Source organism: Saccopteryx leptura, chromosome 5, assembly GCF_036850995.1.
Source record: "Saccopteryx leptura isolate mSacLep1 chromosome 5, mSacLep1_pri_phased_curated, whole genome shotgun sequence".
NCBI classification, from domain to species: domain Eukaryota; kingdom Metazoa; phylum Chordata; class Mammalia; order Chiroptera; family Emballonuridae; genus Saccopteryx; species Saccopteryx leptura.
Window position 1 is genome coordinate 142,140,282 of NC_089507.1, and position 18,506 is coordinate 142,158,787.

General features: G+C 49.5%; 1 protein-coding gene across 3 annotated transcripts in view; it reads left to right on the plus strand.

Moving 5' to 3' along the window:
• The window catches only part of RBM33 (RNA binding motif protein 33), an 86,782-nt gene that overhangs the window by 49,677 nt on the left and 18,599 nt on the right, over positions 1 to 18,506 (plus strand). For all 3 annotated transcript variants that reach the window (XM_066385589.1, XM_066385587.1, XM_066385590.1), the window contains 5 exons: positions 486 to 762; positions 4,519 to 4,577; positions 15,886 to 16,018; positions 16,386 to 16,729; positions 17,758 to 18,003. In XM_066385589.1, the coding sequence (XP_066241686.1) occupies positions 486 to 762; positions 4,519 to 4,577; positions 15,886 to 16,018; positions 16,386 to 16,729; positions 17,758 to 18,003 (1,059 nt within the window). The remainder of the gene's footprint in view (positions 1 to 485; positions 763 to 4,518; positions 4,578 to 15,885; positions 16,019 to 16,385; positions 16,730 to 17,757; positions 18,004 to 18,506) is intronic.

Sequence of the window (18,506 nt, forward strand, 5' to 3'; positions counted from 1 at the left end):
TCTCCTCTAGTATTTGAGTAATAAAAATTACATACACAGCACTGTGAAGAAAGTTGTAGTAAGAGGGCTGCTTTCGTAAGGGACAGCCACAGAGGAGTCTCGTAGCCAGGGCTCAGGGCAGCCTGTGTTCTGTCCTCGGTGCAGTGCTCGGCTCACTGGGGCAGCTTGGCTGGTTGCATTTAATTTTTCTTTGGCATCAATGCAAGGTATGTGGGGGCTACTTGTTCCCCTCCTCACCTGAGATGGATTCCAGGGTGAGATGGTCACGCTCATGATGGAGCAGGTGGAGCCGCCTCCCACACCCACGCAGGTTCCTGTGAACTCGCTCTAAGTCGGAAGTGTCTTTGCTCTGGTATAGCTGTTACTACGAGCACTTCTAACTGGTGAAGTTTACAGTCCAGTCCGAGTCCATCTGTAGCATCCTCAGTCTTTCACTGTTTCTGAATGTTGATTCTTGTGGATCTGTCTGTTTTGGTGGTTTTCAGACGCACTCTCCGAGACTGATTCCCCCACTGCCACCGCCGCCGCCGCCACCGCCGCCCCAGCAGCAGCCCATCCGGAGCCTGTTCCAGCAGCAGCCCCTGCAGCCACTGCTGCCCCTGCAGCCCCCGCATCACCCTGTCCCTCCGCAGGGCCTGCATGCGCCACCCCCAATGGAGGCCCCCCGCGTGATGATGACGCCTCCACCTGGGACCCCGCAGCAGCCCAAGAACATCCACATCAACCCCCACTTCAAAGGAGCGGTGGTGACGCCCGTTCAAGGTCTGTGTCTCCTTTGCTGAGATGGGACACGGAGTGTGGGGAGCCCAGTGACCTTGCGGCACTGGGATGTGGTGCTGCGGCCTTGGCGACTGGCCTGTGACTGCGGGGTCAGCGTCCTGTGTTGCTAAAGAGACCAGTTTCGTTTGCCACACCTGGAGGGGCAGGGGTTAGTGCTGTGGCCCGACGCCCTGACTGACCCCTTGTTTGTCGCCACCCTGTGTTAGACTCACTTGGTGGTGCCCCATCCCAGGGCTCCAGACTCCCCAGGGCAGGCGGAGATGTAGCCCGTGTGAGGAGCACGCTGCCTGACCTCCTTCAGTAGCTGTGGAAGGGACCAGCTCATACTGTATATAGGGAGGGAGGCTTTCCACAGTGCTGCCCAAGTCATGCACCTGTGGGAAACCCAGCTGTGGGCAGAACTGGACTAGTGTCAGCATCTGTTCTTGTGCGTGTCCTTGTTCAGGGAGGGAACGCTGGCAGTGGTCAGGTGCACAGATCTGTGGAGCCCTACGAGAGTCGGTGGTGTTAGAGCACAGAACGGGGAGGCTGCAGGAAGCCCTAACATGTCCTCCAGGCCTGGAGGCCTGTGTGTTGCCGGGCAGCAGCCCGACAGGTGCAGGTACTGACCTGGCACCCAGAGCTCATGTGGGTGTCTGTGAGCACACGTCGGCTCCTGATGGCAGCTTTGCATGGTTTCTGTCTCAAGTCTTGAAGCTGTGCTTTGTGCCCCACATGCTTTGTCCTGATGCACCTTTGGCCTCGAGAGATGATGCAGGGGGTGAGCAAGGGAAGGAGGGAGCCTACCTACATAGGGGCAGTTCTTGAGAGAGGCCGAGAGTCTCGCTGCCTGCTGCACAGCTGGGGTGGAGGGGCTGCAGTGTGCGCACGTCTTCCCCAGTGCACATGTTTTCTCTTCAAGGACGAAGTATTCCATCAAGTTAAGATTAACCGGTTCTGATGGAAATTTAACATGTTCTTCAGATGTTCCCTATTACAGTGGTTGCAATGAATCAAAAACTAACCTACTTCATTGGGAAAACACACGATATAAATATCAAGTATTTCAGAATTCAAGGTGCTACTGGCACAGCCTGACCCAGTACAAGTGTTAAGTTTTCCAACAGGCCAGTGCGTCTTCCTGCATGCAGATGCACACGGAGGCCCCTGCGGGGACAGGCTGCGGGCGCCCTGAGTCTGACGGGCCCTCTCTGCTAGGCTGGATTCAAATTGCCCTCACACCTGTTCTCAGGTGCTCTTATCCCCTTTTATTCTTTTTCTCCTTTTTCTCTTTTTTCTCTTGTTGCTTTTCAGTTTACTAAAGGAAATAAAATGCCTACAGTCAGGCGGCTTCTGTGTAAGAAACCTTTTCACCATCATTGGGTTCTTCCCAGAGACCTCCTACATTCCTTTGCTCTCAGTCTCCACAGTTCTAGAGACTTAAATTTTTTACTTTCCATTATATTGGGATTATTTGACAGGAATTGATGTGTAGATCCCAGTTTTTCAAAAATAAGTGGTATGTGTTCTTAATTCTCTGGGAATCTTGTATTTGCTGTATAGTTTTAAAACACTGTCTTTGTGTTGTTTAATGTGTATTTTCTCTTCCTCTCTTTCATGACCGTCTTTTGTGGTCAGAGATGCTCAATTTTTCTTTCTCTGCTTCATCTACTCTTGCTTCAGGTACATAATCCACGTGCCCCATGCCTTTTAGCCAGCTCCACTGGGAGGGGCTGGATACTCTTTTATACGAAGTCTTGCAAATCGACTCACCCTCACTTTGAAATTCTGAGTCATTGGATTAGACTCTTGGGAGGGTTGGACTTCTGCCTTTTGTATAAATAAGTTTTTTTCAGTCACATTTTGGTTTTATCAAGTAGTTGTACATGCCCATATACACCATCACTTTATTTCATTATTTTGTTTTGTACATTGTCACTTTAAGTTGAACCTGTGCACATGTGGCGTTAATTATTTTATTTATTTATTTTATTTTTTTTATTTTTGTATTTTTCTGAAGCTGGAAACGGGGAGAGACAGACAGACTCCCGCATGCGCCTGACCGGGATCCACCCAGCACGCCCACCAGGGGCGATGCTCTGCCCCTCCGGAGCATCGCTCTGCCGCGACCAGAGCCACTCTAGCGCCTGGGGCAGAGGCCAAGGAGCCATCCCCAGCGCCCGGGCCATCCTTGCTCCAATGGAGCCTTGGCTGCGGGAGGGGAAGAGAGAGACATAGAGGAAGGAGGGGGAGGGGGTGGGGGTGGAGAAGCAAATGGGCGCTTCTCCCATGTGCCCTTGCCAGGAATCGAACCCGGGTCCCCCGCACGCCAGGCCGACGCTCTACCGCTGAGCCAACCGGCCAGGGCCACATGTGGCGTTAATTACAAGGCTGAGTATACAGAATGTCTTGAGTAATCTTAGTAAAAATGGTATATCTCAGCACTGTTTTCAAAGCAGTTTTGATCGACTTTTAAGCGCTATCATTTCTGTAGTTCTCATTTACCAGAAATTTCTTTAAAATGTGCTATTTTCAATGATATAATTATTATGTTTCTAATGTGTAAGTTATATTGTCATTCTTGCTGTGGCCTCACTCGGTCATTCCTCTGTGCATGTCTGTGCTGTCATCTCTTACAAGGACACCAGTCACAGCGGTGGGGCTCACCTGCATGATCTCGTTTTACCTTAACTCCAAGTACAGCCCCATTTTGAGCTACTGGGCTTAGGACTTCCCCTGAATTTGGAAGGGACCACAGGTCAGGCCACAGCACGGGACAATGGACAATGAGCGCTTCCCTGGTGAATGGGGCCACAGGCCTCAGGGAGAGAGCCAGTGAACAGCCCTGCGGCAAGCGCACTCAGAACTGGGTTCCTTCATCAGATCAGTGGGCCTCATATGCCTAGAGAGTGATCTAGCCCCAGGGTGTGACACCAAAGTCTGCCTGCTTCCCTGCTCTAAAAGTGGTTCCTGTCCTTCCCTGAGAGCAGTGGGAGTTCCGCTTGCTTCAGGACAAGAAACTAAACTGACTGAAAGTCTCCATTCTTTGCGGCAATGCCTGGGGCTTGTGCGCCCTGGAGGCCTGCCTCTCCTCCCCTCCCCTCCTTCCCCTCCCCTCCCCTCCCTTCCCCTCCCCCCAGAGGACTTAGACCAGGGGTCCCCAAACTTTTTACACAGGGGGCCAGTTCACTGTCTCTCAGACCGTTGGAGGGCCGGACTATAAAAAAAAACTATGAACAAATCCCTATGCACACTGTACATATCTTATTTTAAAGTAAAAAAAAAACCAAAACGGAACAAATACAATATTTAAAATAAAGAACAAATAAGTTTAAATCAACAAACTGACCAGTATTTCAATGGGAACTTTGCTCCTCTCACTGACCACCAATGAAAGAGGTACCCCTTCCAGAAGTGTGGTGGGGCCGGATGAATGGCCTCAGGGGGCCGCATGCCGCCCGCTGGCCGTAGTTTGGGGACCTCTGACTTAGACTTTAGGACTGGGTTGGCCAGCCTGGGTTGCCTGGATAGGACGTGAAAAACAGCATAGGTCATTCTTCAGTTGCAAAGTATCTTTGCTCCAAACGGGAGCTCACGGTGTGAAGACTGAGCCTGCTGTCCCCTCTCCCTTGATGGAAACCTAACAGGGTGTATTGTGCACGTCAAGTCTATCTTACTGCATTTGGTACATTGTCTTCCTTTGGCAGGTGGTCTGGGAGTGAGTCCAATGTGTTTGTAATGAGAGGTGTTTCTCCACAGTGCCCCTGCTGCCTGTCCCGAGCCAGCCGAGACCTGCGGTGGGACCCCAGAGATTCCCAGTGAGTAGCAGCTACTCTTCCACTGCGGGACCACGCGCACACTGTTTACTAAGAAAAATGTTCATATAGCAGACACAGCGGGTCCTGCTAAATACCAGTTCAATGGTTTGTAAATATTGACCATAATTTCTGCAGTGGAAAATGTTTGTTGAAAGCTTAAGGTCAGTGGGTTTTTGAGAATGGAATTAATTTCGCTTAACTGTAAAATTGTTGAATCAGGATCATCAGTGGGAATACCTTTCATCTCAGAGAAGATGAATTTTGATTTCATTGCCTGATGTTGAGTGAGAAAGGGCCTGCCTTTGTTCCAGTGTGTGCCCGGGTGTGTACATGTGGATGTGTGTGTGACTGTCGGGAACAGTGTTGAGGTCTTGACTTGTTTATTAAAAATTCTCAAAAGTCTTAGTGGCCATTGGTTTTATAGTTTAACAGGAAGGTTTTTTTCTCTTTTATTTTTTGAGAGAGAGAGGAGAGAGAGATGAGAAGCATCAGCTCGTAGTTGTGTCACCTTGTTGATTGCTTCTCATCTGTGCCTTGACGAGTATGCACTCAAGCCAGTGACCTTGGGGTTTCAAACACAATCTCTCTCCTCCACACGCTTTCCTCTACTTCCCACGACTGTTCATGCTTACGTGTCTTAACCACCTGAATTATGTCCATTCAGTAGTTATATCTGCTTATGTGTGTTTGCTTAGTTGAGTTTTTGGTTTGATTTGTAGTTGGTTGATGGTTTTATTAACTCAGTGAGAACATGTTCTTTTTTAAAAACCATGTTGGAAAAGTGGGTCAAACCATAAAACTGTGATGTGATCTGCAAGATAAACATTGATTTGCACAAGCCAGACGCCCTGATCTCCAGGAAGTACCTGGACGGCCCGTTTGGTGCTGGTCTTGCTGCTGCTGTGGGTGTGTTTATAGACAGCACTCAGCAGAGGGCCCCAGAGGCTCCAGCTGCAGTCAGGTGGTTCCTCAGGAACAGTCTGCATGCGGGGTTCAGCCCACCCCGCTGGCTGAGCGTGGGAGAGGCCTGCAGAAAGCACAGGGCACTGGGTGTCCGCCTTTGGCAGGCGTGGATCAGTCGCAGTCATTGCATGGCACCCCTCATCTCACCCAACGGTGACAAGCTGCACTTTCCTAAGGGTTTGTTTTGTCTGACGGTCTTATGACAACTTGAGGAATTCTTAATTTAGAACTAGTATGCCTAGACATCGTGCTAAGTGTGATGTCTCCACTTTCTCAATGAACATGGGAGGTGAGCCTGCCACGTGGGAGACTGGTGTCTGTGTGAAGTCTCTTCTCAGTTCCGGGCTTCTGTTTTACACGTTCGTCTGATAGGTTTCACTTTCCCCAGAGGTGCGTCCTGATGTGTGTGTTGTCCTGTCCTCATGTATGAAGATGTTTTCCAGGTGCCTATTTGTCCTCACAGAGATGTTCATTGTTTTTAAAGTTTACCCACTTAAAAAGTAGTACTAAAATGTCAATTAACAGTGTATGGAAGCGGAGCTGTGACATCTCACTAACCTTTGGTCTCAGTGTCAGGACACAACTGTTTTCAGGTCAGGACCGCCTCCCAGGTCCCCAGTGTTTTGAAGTTCTTGACCTCAGGTCCTGAGAAACCTAGTCACTCGTTGACTGTGCTCCGGTATGTCAGGAAACGCTGGTATTTCAAGGTAGCCAGTTAAATACTGAGTAATTTGGCTGCTGAGTAATTTCTTACTGATCTTTGTTTAAATTAAAAGTGAAAACTATGTTAAAAAATACTTCACTTTTCATTTTAAATTAGTCTTAGCGATGACATCTCTAGTTAGACCCAGTAAATGAGATTTCCATTGGTGCTCCCTGTGCAGGCACTGACCTCGCAGGTAGGTCTGACTGCATTCTGTGTGCATGCGCACATGTGTGTTTGGAGGGGGTACCTGGGACCAGGTGGTGGTGATTGACAGCTCTTAGATGTGTTCTGGGTGGCATTTTATGCAAATCAAGTTAGATGAGATGGCTGCACCAATTCCGTTCCCTCTGACTGTGGCCCACACAGCTGGGAGCCCTGCTTCAGTCCATCTAGGACACAAGTCTGTCTTTTGAGCCCATCCTGTTGTTACAACTTGCCTGTAGTGCCTCCTAATTATTAGCACTTAAAGCAGGGAAGAGATGATGGGCATTTTATCAGATCCAGCCGTAGTGGCAGGGACTGTGGGACGAGATCCTTCCAGCTGTCATGTTGTCAGGTTTGCGTGGAGAAAATGCAGTTTAAAATGCAGGTGACACAATACCTACCATCCTCCATTTGCTGGTGAGTTTCTGATTAATTTTGATTACCATATATTATCATACCATCAAATTTAATCATATCAGTGAATTCCCATCTGCAGCAATAAGAGGAGCAGCTAAACACTGTGTAACAGCGATTAAGTGTGTTAGAGGGCTTAGAAACCAGCACCTCGTTAACTGGACTTGTGCCCTGTCAGCATGTGCTATGTGTGAGCTGGTGGAAATAGGGCGGTGGGACCCACGTGGATGGCGCAGAGGCCGGGAGATGCTTCTGGAGATCACACGAAGTCGGTTCTGGTATCGTCTCAGAGCCATTTGGTCCCATCGTAAAAGCTGCATTGTGAGAGTGTTTGATAAACTATTTTGTTTAAAGTTGGCTAAGTAAAACAGTTCTGAAATGGAAACCTTTCACAGACGCTGCCCAGACGTAGAGCACCGTGCGCTGTAGACTTACACCTTGGGTGCAGTTGCCTGTCTGACTCAGTGATTCCTCCAGGGAGAAGTGGCCATGCAGAACTCCAGTCCTCTGCACTCCTGCTTGTTCACAGAGACTACGGCCTGGCCTGGCCTGGCGGTGTGTCCTGCAGAGCGCACCCGTTGTTGTGTTTTCTAATATTTACTTTCCCAGAGCATTTGAAGATCCATAGTTCTGTTTAGGCACATTTTTAAGATTAAGTTTTCTATTCTAGTCTGTTATAATAAAGCACTTGAAAGCATTTTCCCCAAAGTATTATATTCTCTCTCTGTTTAATAAACATCTTCTTTCTGCTGTACAACTTTGTGCATCCTCCCCAGTGTGTGTGTTGAGGTCATCAGCACAGTGAGGATGGGCGCTGCCGTCCCCAGAGCCCCCCCTGCGGCCCCGTGCTGCCAGCCCCCACCTAGCCCAGCAGCCTCTGCCCTCCGCCCAGAACTGGCTCAGATATGGAGATCGTGTGGCACCCTTTGTTTTCATCTGGCTCCTTTGCTTGGTGTGGTGCACGTGGGGCTTACCCACCTTAGGGCACCTGCCAGTGCTGTGTTCTTTTCATTGATAAGTACCATTCTGTGTATGGATGTAGTGCTGTTTATCTGTTCCCCATTTGGACGTTTGGATTCTTTCTGGTCTTTGGCTGTCATAAACAAAGCTGCTGCAAACATTAATGTGGGCATGGTTGTCTGCACATAGCTTAGAGTGGGGTGTGGGTCACCTATAGGTGACTTCCTAGATGAGGCTTTTACAGCACGCAGACTGTGCCTGCGGTCGACAGAGCTGACTGGCTGCCTCTTTTGTAGTCAGTCCTCTGAATGAGCAGCGCCGTCTTGTCCCCAGGAGCGTGTGCTGCTGAAGGTCAGTGGCTGTGAGGAAATCCCTGAGCGATTACCATGGTCTCAACTTTGCTCAGGACCTGTGTTGAGCATGTGCAGCTTGCCTTTTCTCCACTGTACAGGCGGGGAGGCCGAGTCTCGGGGATGAAGTTGCTGAGGCGCACTCCTGGGGGCAGAAGGTGGGGCTGGAACCTGGGCAGCTTGAGTCTTCAACGTGTTGTGCCTCCTCCCTTCCTCCAGGGACCTGGGCAGGATGCGGGGTCTGTAGGATGAATCATGACTGTATCACACTGAGATTGTCATGAGGGGCTGAAATGGAAGCACTTGCTGTGCAGGACCTGCCGTGTGGCGGGCCACTGGGGCGGGCGCAGGAGCACAGGGCTTTTCCTTTACGAAGGAATGTAAATAAACAGTCGTGATGTAACTCTGAGGAGCGAATGTGCTGCTGTGAAGATGTTATGACTTAGAGTGCGTGCTCGGGGGCTGCTGCCTCCCCCTGGCGTTGTCTCCCGTGGCGTGCCGAGTTCACGTGCCGCCTCCTTCCCCGTACGGACCTGGTGATGGGCGCTGGGCGTGTGCTTCTTTAAAATGCTCACAATGTGTCTGTGAGTATAAAACTGCCTTCTAGGAAAATGTACATGGACACCCTGAAAGAGAAAGGAATCTAAGGGAAATACTGAAATAAGAGGATTAACATTGTCAAGGAGGGCTGTAATTTTAATTGTCAGGGGTCACTAGTGGTCTTGATTCTTTTCATTTGACCCATTTAATCAGAATTAACTGAGAGGCCTTCTTAGGTGCCCATGGTGTCTTATATAGTTCTTTGCATTTTAAGTGAGATTAAGAAATGAAAACATGTAGACAAAGGTTGTAATTTACTGAAAGATTCATGAAATTTTAATGATATTGTTAAGGTATTTAATTAGTTTTATTAAAATAGGCCAACTGACCCTTTTAGGGAAGCTGATAAGTCACATAATAGCTGTTAGAGCCTCTTTATTCTCTGCATTATGTGATTAACTTTGTGCTAAGCAATTTATGCAAAGTTTCCATCTTTTTTCTATAAGGGAAGTTATCAGTTTTTCCTGAATAGGATTAGTGTAGATAACATCATGTCATTAGCAAGAGATGCAAAAAAGTGAAAGTACACTTTGAGAATTATGTGGAAGAGAACGATAATTTTTTACCTTGAATTTTTAGAGTGATATAAAGAAAAGCAAAACAGCAATTATTTGAAAGGATTAATGTGGTCTTTCAAAAGGTAGAATTCCGTTACTACTAAAAGTTGTTTTAAGTGAGATATCCACAATGCACTCACTGTCTTAAAATAACTCTGCATTTGATAGAGGGAATTGCTAATTTTATCGTCCTTTATGCCTTTGAAATTGGAGAGTTACATAGTGAGTGATCACATCAGGAGACCCTCTCAGGGTCAGACTTTAGAACCCTGGTTTCCTTGGCGGTACGTGAGGAAGGTTGGTCCCAGCGGAAACAGGGCCACGGAAGAAAACGTTCACACGCCTGGAATCTAAGAATGTGGTTTGTGTCTTCAGTTCTCTGTCAGCAGTGCAACTTTTGGTACTTTTAACTCTGAGCAAGCCTAAACTTCTTCCTCCTTTGAAGGAGAAGTTGCCGTATTCGTTCTGCCTGTTTTGTGCCCCTGACTTGAGGAAAGACGCACTCTTGGTCCTGGCTGAGGTCAGTCAGGATGTGAGAGACTGCCAGGAACAGGCCTCGCTTAGCAGTCATCTTGCTCACCAGGCTTAGTTTTAACACGAAATGAATAGGTTCTGGATTGGTGTAGCTGGTCTGTGATGTTGTCAGGGACCCATATTTTTTTCTGCCAGATTTCTGGTGAGGGAGGAGGCAGGCGGGGTGGGAGGTGCTGCAGGGGAGGTGGTCCTGTCCTGTCGATCCAACATGCCAGCTCGTCTTGTTGGCCAAACCCGGCCCCAGGACCACCCTTGCTCCAGTTTGGGATCTGGAGTTTCTGGCTGGGCACAGTGTGGTCCTTCTGTCACTAGGAAGTGAGGATGTACAAGGAGCCGTCTTTCCCATAAGGTCACCTGTAACGGGTGTAGGGGAAGGGGGGAGGTCTGTGTTCAGAACAAGACAGCCGCGGGGAAAGTGCCCGGCTCTTTGTTGAGTGTATTCTCCGCTATAAAAGGCAGTCCCAGCGGTCAGCGAGCAGCTTTCAGCGTCTTGACACAGTTTTCACTTTTATTTCAGTATTCGGGTTCTCGCGTTCTGTTGCCCACTGGTGCATGCGGAGGGTGTGACGGGCCTGCACCCCCTCTTCCCAGTGGCCTGGCTGTGCTGACCACTGAGCCTGTGTGAGCTCTCGGGCCTGTACAGGACCTGCTGCAATCTTCCCTGGCCCCGCTGCCCTCCACCTGGCTGCCCAGGTCTCCACACCTTGCCGGTGTCGCAGGCTCAAGGTTTTGCGGGCAGAAACTCTCTTTCTCCATTCTTACTCTGCTGAACCAACTTCCAAAGCCAGAGGAGTCCACTCCTCTTTAGGCGGTGGCTAGTGTCTCTGGTCCCTCCCTCGACAGAAGCCCATAGGCTGGTCGAGTGAGAACTGCCAATTCCCTTTGTCCCTTTACCCAATCAGGCCAGCGTGGGGGTTCCACACACGGACTGCCTCTGGGCCTCTCAGACATTGGCCCACGTGAGGGAATGTGAAGATGCAGTTCTGCCCTTGCTGTTGGTAACCAGCACTAGCGAGCGTTGTGGACCTGAGGTAGGTGCCCCAGGTGAGCCTGGCCATGCTGCTCCTGACCTGCGCTGGGTGTGAGGTGAACGAAGTGTCTACCCCAGAGGACTGTTACGGGGCTGACAGGCCCACTACATGGCTCCCTGCAGTGGTGTGGGCGGAGCTGCGCCCTGTGATGGCAGAGCCTCCCGTGGGGTTTTGGTGCCCGCGGTGAATGAGGGTGCTGAGGGTGCAGGGCAGGAACGGGTGTAACCATTGAGCTGCTTGCTCTTGAGTGGAAGGTCACGCGGGGCCTTGTCAGACAGCCCTGGGAGAGCGGCCCCAGGGTGTCCAGCATGGGTCCCGCTGGGGTGCACTGGCCGACCCTCCCTCACCATTGGCGCCTTAGCACTGGGAATCTCTCTCCTCCCTCTCCTTCCTCTGGGCTCAGGCCACTTCATTCCCACCGGAGAGGAAGGTGGGCTTCGGTGAGGCGGTTCTGTTTTCACTGACCAGATCTGAAACTGGCCCAGGTTACTTCTGATCCCATCCCATTTCCAGAACTTGGCCACATGGCTCATTCCTTGCAGGACCGGCTGGGGTACAGTGAAGTGATCTCTGTCCTAGAGTGAAGTCAGAGAGGCAGGTTCTGTTCATGTTGGCTTCTCCCAGGTCCTGGTGCACTGTGTGTGTCAAGTGCTCAGCCCCGCAGCTGCAGGGCTCCCTGCCCAGCCTCTCTGGTTCAGGTGTTCTTGGAGGGTCTGGGCTGTGCGGGCAGCCATCTGTTGGACGTGCTTTGGTATCTAGATTCCAGGGTGAGGCCAGGACCTCCTTGCTCTTAGAAATAGGCAGTTTGTCCATCTATCAAGTACCTGCCAAGCATGGAGCACACTGGTGAGTGAAGCAGCCCCCCAACCCCCACGGGCCTGGCCCTGAGGGGCGTAACGCAGTGGGAGCTGAGCTGAGAGAGGGAAGAGGTAACTGACCAGGGCAGGTGACTTCTGTGCAGGCTTTCTGCTCAAAACTGGCATGAGGGTTCAGGGCGGGACTTGGGCCGCCTTGTCCTCCACCTTGTAGGGAGCTGTGGATGTGTCAGCGCTGCATCACGCTGCGCCGGGGGGTTGCTGTCTGCACACGTCGGGTAGCAGGGGCCGTGCCAGCACAGCGAGTTCTCGTTCCTGCTGGACGCTGTCCTGAGTGCTCCTGGGAGTCTCTCCTCTGCTCCCAGGAGACGGCTGACCGTGGTTCCTGTCTCACAGATGAGGAAACCTCGGCCCGAGAGGTTCAGGCATGTGCTCACGGCTGTGCCAGCCAGAAGGGCCAGAGACACAGGCCTGTCAGTGGAGCGCTCTCAGTTGTCATAAGAGATTGTGAACGCGTTAGGGTAAAGGATCATCCAGAAGTTCGAGTAGTGTTCTAGTTAAATAGGACTGCTGAAGAGAGAGCTGGTTGTATACTGCTTATGTTTGAATGCCTCTGTGTGTGTGGTTAAACAGCACAGGCATAATTAGAGAGGAAAATCACAATACTAAAATTCCAAACAGGGCAAGATATGTGATCCTAATAGTATATTTTCAGTTTATTACCAAAAAATGTCTTTAGAAGTTTTAGAAGTTATGAATATTTAAATAACCTCCCTGGAAATCTGAAAGTGCTTGGAAACCCAGGAAGTAATAATGTACCTAGTTCTCAGGTGACTTGCAGTTCTTACTGAAAACTAACCGCTTGGCTCTGAGTTCATTCTTGTCATTCAGCAGACACTTCTAGAAGAGGATGAAGGGGGTTAGGGAGAGAAAACACTCTTAGCTCAGCCTGTGGCAGGGTCAGAATCTGAACTTGGCAGACCTTCTGCTTGCAGTGAGGGAAGCCAGTCTGCTGCTCCGTTAGGTTTGGCCTTATCTATAATGAGAAAACCTGTTGTGGGGCGGACTGGAAATAGCTCTCTAGTGGAAGGGGGAGGAGACGGTCACAAAGAGCCCTGGTGTGGCCACCATGCGGCCAGCCCTGTTCAGAGCCTCATCCGCAGGGCAAGGCTGGGAGCAGGCAAGGAGCTGCAGTCGTGGGATTTATAAATAACTCCATTGCCAGTTCTCTGCGAACCTGGTTTGAAAAGCAGTGATAACTATCAGGGCTTCATGTACTGAATAATGAAGAAAGCCATGCTTATTAGTCAAGACAGACCATTAGGAACCGCTTCCGGGTATCTGAGGAAAATCACAACTCGTCGAGTACTAGTGACCAATACAGATACAGCTGATGATGTTGTAGCCCAGTGCTTTTTACCTGTGATACTTCACCACACCTTAGCTCCTAGTTTTTAAATGAAAAGTAGGACCAGAAGTAGTAAGCGGGTGGCTGAACTTGCTGTACGATCCTAAGAGCCTGCAGAGACCCAGTGTTGCAAGGGTTAGTGCTGCACCGAGGCTCTCAGGCCAGTTCCCTGGACCATCTCACGGCAGCAGTGCCCTGCTGATGGGCCACTTTGTACCGAGGGGCTTTTCACATACGCCATTGCATTGCTGAGACTTCCCCCACCCCCACACCCATCTCCTGTTCAGACCACCATGCGTCTACTTAGAATTGGCCACAATCAAGTGTTTAGGGACAGCTCTCATGTATCTCTTTAAAGGCTGAGAACGTTTTGTCATTTATTTTCTGGTAGGTGTTAGTATTTTACTGATTTGTAGGCCAATACTTCATGAAAAAGACCTTTTTAAAAATTTTTACTAGATTTGAATTTCGATGACTTCTGCTGGCACTCACAGCAGCACCTATGTGAGCTGCTGCCGTCACTCCAGTAGCATGCTCTGGGCCTGTGGATTTTGTGTTTCTCACTACATTGTTTTAATGAGTTTTACCCTGTCCCTTCTGTACTTAGCCTGTTTGACACTCTTCTGGTGTCCTCTCATCCTGAAGAAGGACAGGCAAGCGTACATCAAAATAGTTGGAAACAGCTGTTTAAGTGTCAGCAGGTTTTACTGGGACTGAGCATTGCTGATTTGTAGTCACAGTGCAAGTTTGGAGACCTGGTGACTGGGAGACCTGGTGACCAGTCACATCGTGGTGCAAACCAGAGGGCAGGCAACTTTTAACTTTATGTTATGTGCCACTCCAAGAAAAACGGTGTCAACATTTGTTTGAAATAATAACAGGACCTTGATTGCTAATTTATTGTCAGGAAATTTTACAGATGATTTTGAAATGTTTTGTGATACATGTATATGTGAAGAAAAAGATACATGAAACTAAAGATAGAATACTAATCCTGTGTTTTATAAGTCCATCCTTCATCAACACACATGCTCTGTCTGGGTCCCCGGCTAAGGTCCTTGCAGATGCACGGTGCCTACTTCGCTGACTTCACACGGAGTCGGAACATTCCGAGAACAGGAGGCAAGAATGTGGCAGTGGCGAAGAGAAGGCCAGTGCTCCTAGAGCACCTTCCATAAGTGACCGTGTGCAGTGGCCGTGCTGCCATAGTGGTTTTCTGGCAGTATTACCAGGGTATAATGTTAGATGTTGAAGAAGATCCGTGCGAAGGCTTGTATCAGTGAAAGCTCAGATTGACATGAGAAATGCATGCATTTATTAGGAGTAGAGAGCCCTCCTAATGTAATGTGACTGCATGCTCTATGTCAGCGGTTCTCAACCTGTGGGTCGCGACCCCGGCGGGGGTTGAACGACCAAAACACAGGAGTCGCCTAAAGCCATCGGAAATACATACACAGGTTGAGAACCGCTGCTCTATGTGTTCTCATGAATCTTACACTTCTTGGAGACCGATGTCTCCTGCTTTGGTAGTATCTTCATCGATGCCTTTAATCTAGAGCTGAGTAGTGACAGTCTGTGAGTGATGTCAGACATTGGTATGATGAGGTTTTCCTTGATTTCTCCTAAAGCAACAAAGAGGAACAATTTAATCTTGGCTTTCTGTACCATATATTTCAGTAAGTACCTAGTATCTGCTTTCATGATGATGTAATAATATTTGTGCTTAAATGTGATTTCTTTGTCATGTAGCCAAGGGTTTCATGGGGTTCTGTTATACTGGTGTTCATTTTGCATTGTTCTTACACTGCCAAGGGCAGAGCACACCCTAAGGAGAAGGAAGGCCAATGTCTACAGTTTGCAGAAGCATTTTCAGTACTATAAAATGATGCCATATTTAGAGGGAACAGCTAATTGTATTAGTAGTAAAATGACCGAGAAAACAGAATTTTGGGAGAAAGGATTGTGATTTTAAAAAGTTGAGAAATAATGGCTGAGTTTCAAGGAGCAAGTTGTTTTTAAATTAAAATTATTTTGATGATGTGTATAAATTCTTTCTGGAGAACGGGAAAAAATTGTGAGGCCTCTTTGAAATGCCTCTGAAACCGTGAGGCTTTCTTAAGCAAATGCCTGTTTTTATAAACCTTTGAATTCTTGAAAGGCCAACTGAAGAATGAGGTAATTTTAGTTTTATTCCTACGAATAACTAACATTTAGCTCCAAAAAAGTGTTAATCTATTAAGAGTTTAGAGGTTTTTTTTATCCACTGGAATCCAACTATGTTAATACTTTTTTCGTAGTAACGTGCTTTCTTAAACATTTCACATTTTCCCGTTTTGTCAGAGATTGCTGATTTTTGTTACAGTATAAATTCTATTTTTCTTTTGAAGTAAAGCAGCTTCATAGCTGTAGCTTATGGTTGTGTTAAAAAGGTAGCCAAGAAGAGCGTGTTTGAGAAGATACATGTCTGGAATGTCGAAATTAGACATTTAGTCTTTCGGATTAATGGGCAGGAAGGTCAATAATTGCATGGATTTCAGTAAGCTTAATATTCTTGTGGTGCAGTAGACATATTAAAACACGGGATTAAATTTTAGATGCTGCATTTTGATGTTTGACTGATATGGCGGGAGTCATTGACTTTGTAACATGTCTAGTTGTGTACTTGGGGGAATGGGGCTGTAGGGTTACTTGGTGTTTTCAGGGAGAATTTGGGATATGTACAGATTAGTATTCCTGCCTTTCATCTTTTCCTTTCTTGTTCCTTAGGGCCCTCCAGAATTCCCACAGCACACCCCTGGACCTGTTCCCAATAATTTTAGCCAGCCCCCAAGGCTCCCTCTGCAGGACCAGTGGAGAGCACCACCCCCTCCCCAGGAGCGAGACCCCTTCTTCTTAGGAGGTAAAGGACGTGCGGAGGACTGTGCAGAGCGGTGGTGGGTGGCGCCGGGATGCACTGATGCTTTACGCTGACGAACTTCCGTTGTGAGGTTTTTGTGCGGGGTGTCTGGGTTCTGTGCCCTGGCACTGCTGCCTGTCATTTCTGGTGCTACGTGAAATTAGGCAGGATTGGTACCTGACATGTGCAAGTCTCACTCAAAGGAGGGAACCAGTTACAGAAAGTGACAAACGAAGCCGTGGAGAGGAGGGAACATCTAGGATTCCTTTCAAGCATTTGCAAGCTGCCATGACTTAGGAAGTCAGGGCACCCCCGGCTTTTCTGCAAGTGCGTCTGTGCAGCCCGTGGCTGACACCTGGTTCCTTTTCAGTCTCAGGTGACCCGCGCTTCCCGAGTCATCTCTTCCTGGACCAGCGGAGCCCCCCGCCTCCGCCACCGCCGCCCACACTGCTTAGCAGTGCGCATCCTGTGCCTGCGCCCAGCCCCTTACCCTTCTCTCAGCCTGGACCGGCGTTCAGCCAGCAAGGCCAGCAGCCTGTGTTCCCCAGAGAGAGGCCTGTGAGGCCCACCCTGCAGCCGCCCGGTCCTGTGGGCCTTCTGCACTTCAGCCAGCCGGGCGCTGCTGCCACACGACCCTTCCTTCCTCCCCGCCAGCCCTTCCTGCCGGGCCCTGGGCAGCCGTTCCTGCCGGCACATGCGCAGCCCAGCCTGCAGGTACGCGGGGTGGGGCCGCAACTCAGGGGTTGCTCTTCGGGAGATGGGGTTCCACACTCTGTTCTGGGTCTGCTTTGATGTGGAGGCTATTTCAGGGACAGGGCTATTCACCTTAAATGTACTGGTTACGACATACAGCTCCCTTGACAGTCTTACCTCCTTAATCATAGGAGAGATTGGAAAGGTCATTGTCAATTTTGGGGAAATGAAACAATCCAGTGTTAAAATGTTTAACTTGTACTAGTGGCTGTACTCCTGATATGGTTAGGGCATGTTCTGATGACACCTTGCTTATCACTGGAAGACGTGCAGCGTTCACAATGGAGATCAAGTTCTTTGTCAGATGGAGCTCCTCAACATGTGGAGGTCCCATTGCTGTCCTCCTCCTGGATGCATTGCGCCCTCTGCTGGTGGGCGGTGTCATGGCCTCTCCTTGGCCGGCATGCTGTCCTCACCCTTGAGGCCTCCTGTCAAACAGATAACATGCAGTGCTTGAGTCAGCTGTTTAGGAACACAGAGGATATGCATCTCAAGTGGAAAGAGGAAAATGGAGATCGTGGGGTGGTGGTGGTGATCAAGTGGATAAAGTGGTTTTATTTCTTTTCATTAAAAAACAAGTAAAGTACTGCATCTTACTTGCAGAACCATCCGAGTAGAGAGAAGTATAGAGAGAGGAAACGAAATAGCCCTGATGTTTGAAACAGTCACTCTGGGCCTGGGCGCCTCCGTGTCTCAGGCCTCTCTGCAGCGAGCCCGGGGGAGGGTCTTGGTCTCTCTGTGTGGAGGCCTGTGCGCAGGCGCATCAGGAGGGTGCGTTTGCATCCTGAGCGGTTTCCTTAGGACAGACCCTTGGGATTTTGGGATGAAAAGGACTCAGGGAAGATAACATTACCTTCATGATCAAATCTGAAGTGGAATTTGGATTATTTCAGGTATCTTTCTGGGGTGGGGTGTTCAAGGGAATGGCTGAGTCGGAACACGAGCAGTCGGTGCGTTTATGAACTGTTTCTCTTCCTCTGTCACGTAAGGGGCCTCTGCACCCTCCACTGCCCCCTCCACACCAGCCGCCGCCGCAGCCGCCCCCCCAGCCGCCGCCGCCGCAGCCGCCGCACCAGCCCACACTCCAGCAGCATCAGCACCAGCACCACCTGTCCGTGCCCCCTCCGCCTCTGATGCCCATGGCACAGCCCCAGTTCCGGCCTCACGTGCAGGCGGCTCCGCCCCCGCAGAACAACAGTCGGATGCAGTGCCCCCAGCGCCCGGGGTTGAGGCATGTGAGTGTCCGCTGTGCCTCAGGCCACGGGACTCGGGCAGAGCTCAGCAACCAGAGTTGTTTCCGGTTCTGTTTTAACTAACGAAACGCATGTAGTGCATTTTTCTGCAGCGAGTGTATGTTTAGAAACTGCTTAGGAAATTGGTTTTCTTGGCTACAGAAATTAATAGTATCTCTTTTGTGCCTGAAAGACTGTTCATGCTGTTTGCTTCATTCAGCATCTTACTTTTGGTTTCCTAATATCATCCTATAGTGATGGTATTAGAAATGAACAGAAAATAGTTTCTGGTGACGGTCACCCTCCCTTTGTCAGTGGCTTACTTTCTGACGCACAGATGGTCACTGTCTCCTCGGGCTGAGTGAGTGACTGAGTGGATTCAGGAGAAAAGCACTGAATGTCCCTGTCGCTGGGCACTCCTCTGGTCCTGGACACGCAGCCGTGAGCCACAGGCAGGTTCCTGCCTTTGCGGGGCTCATGTTCTGACATGCGTTTATTGGGAGGCC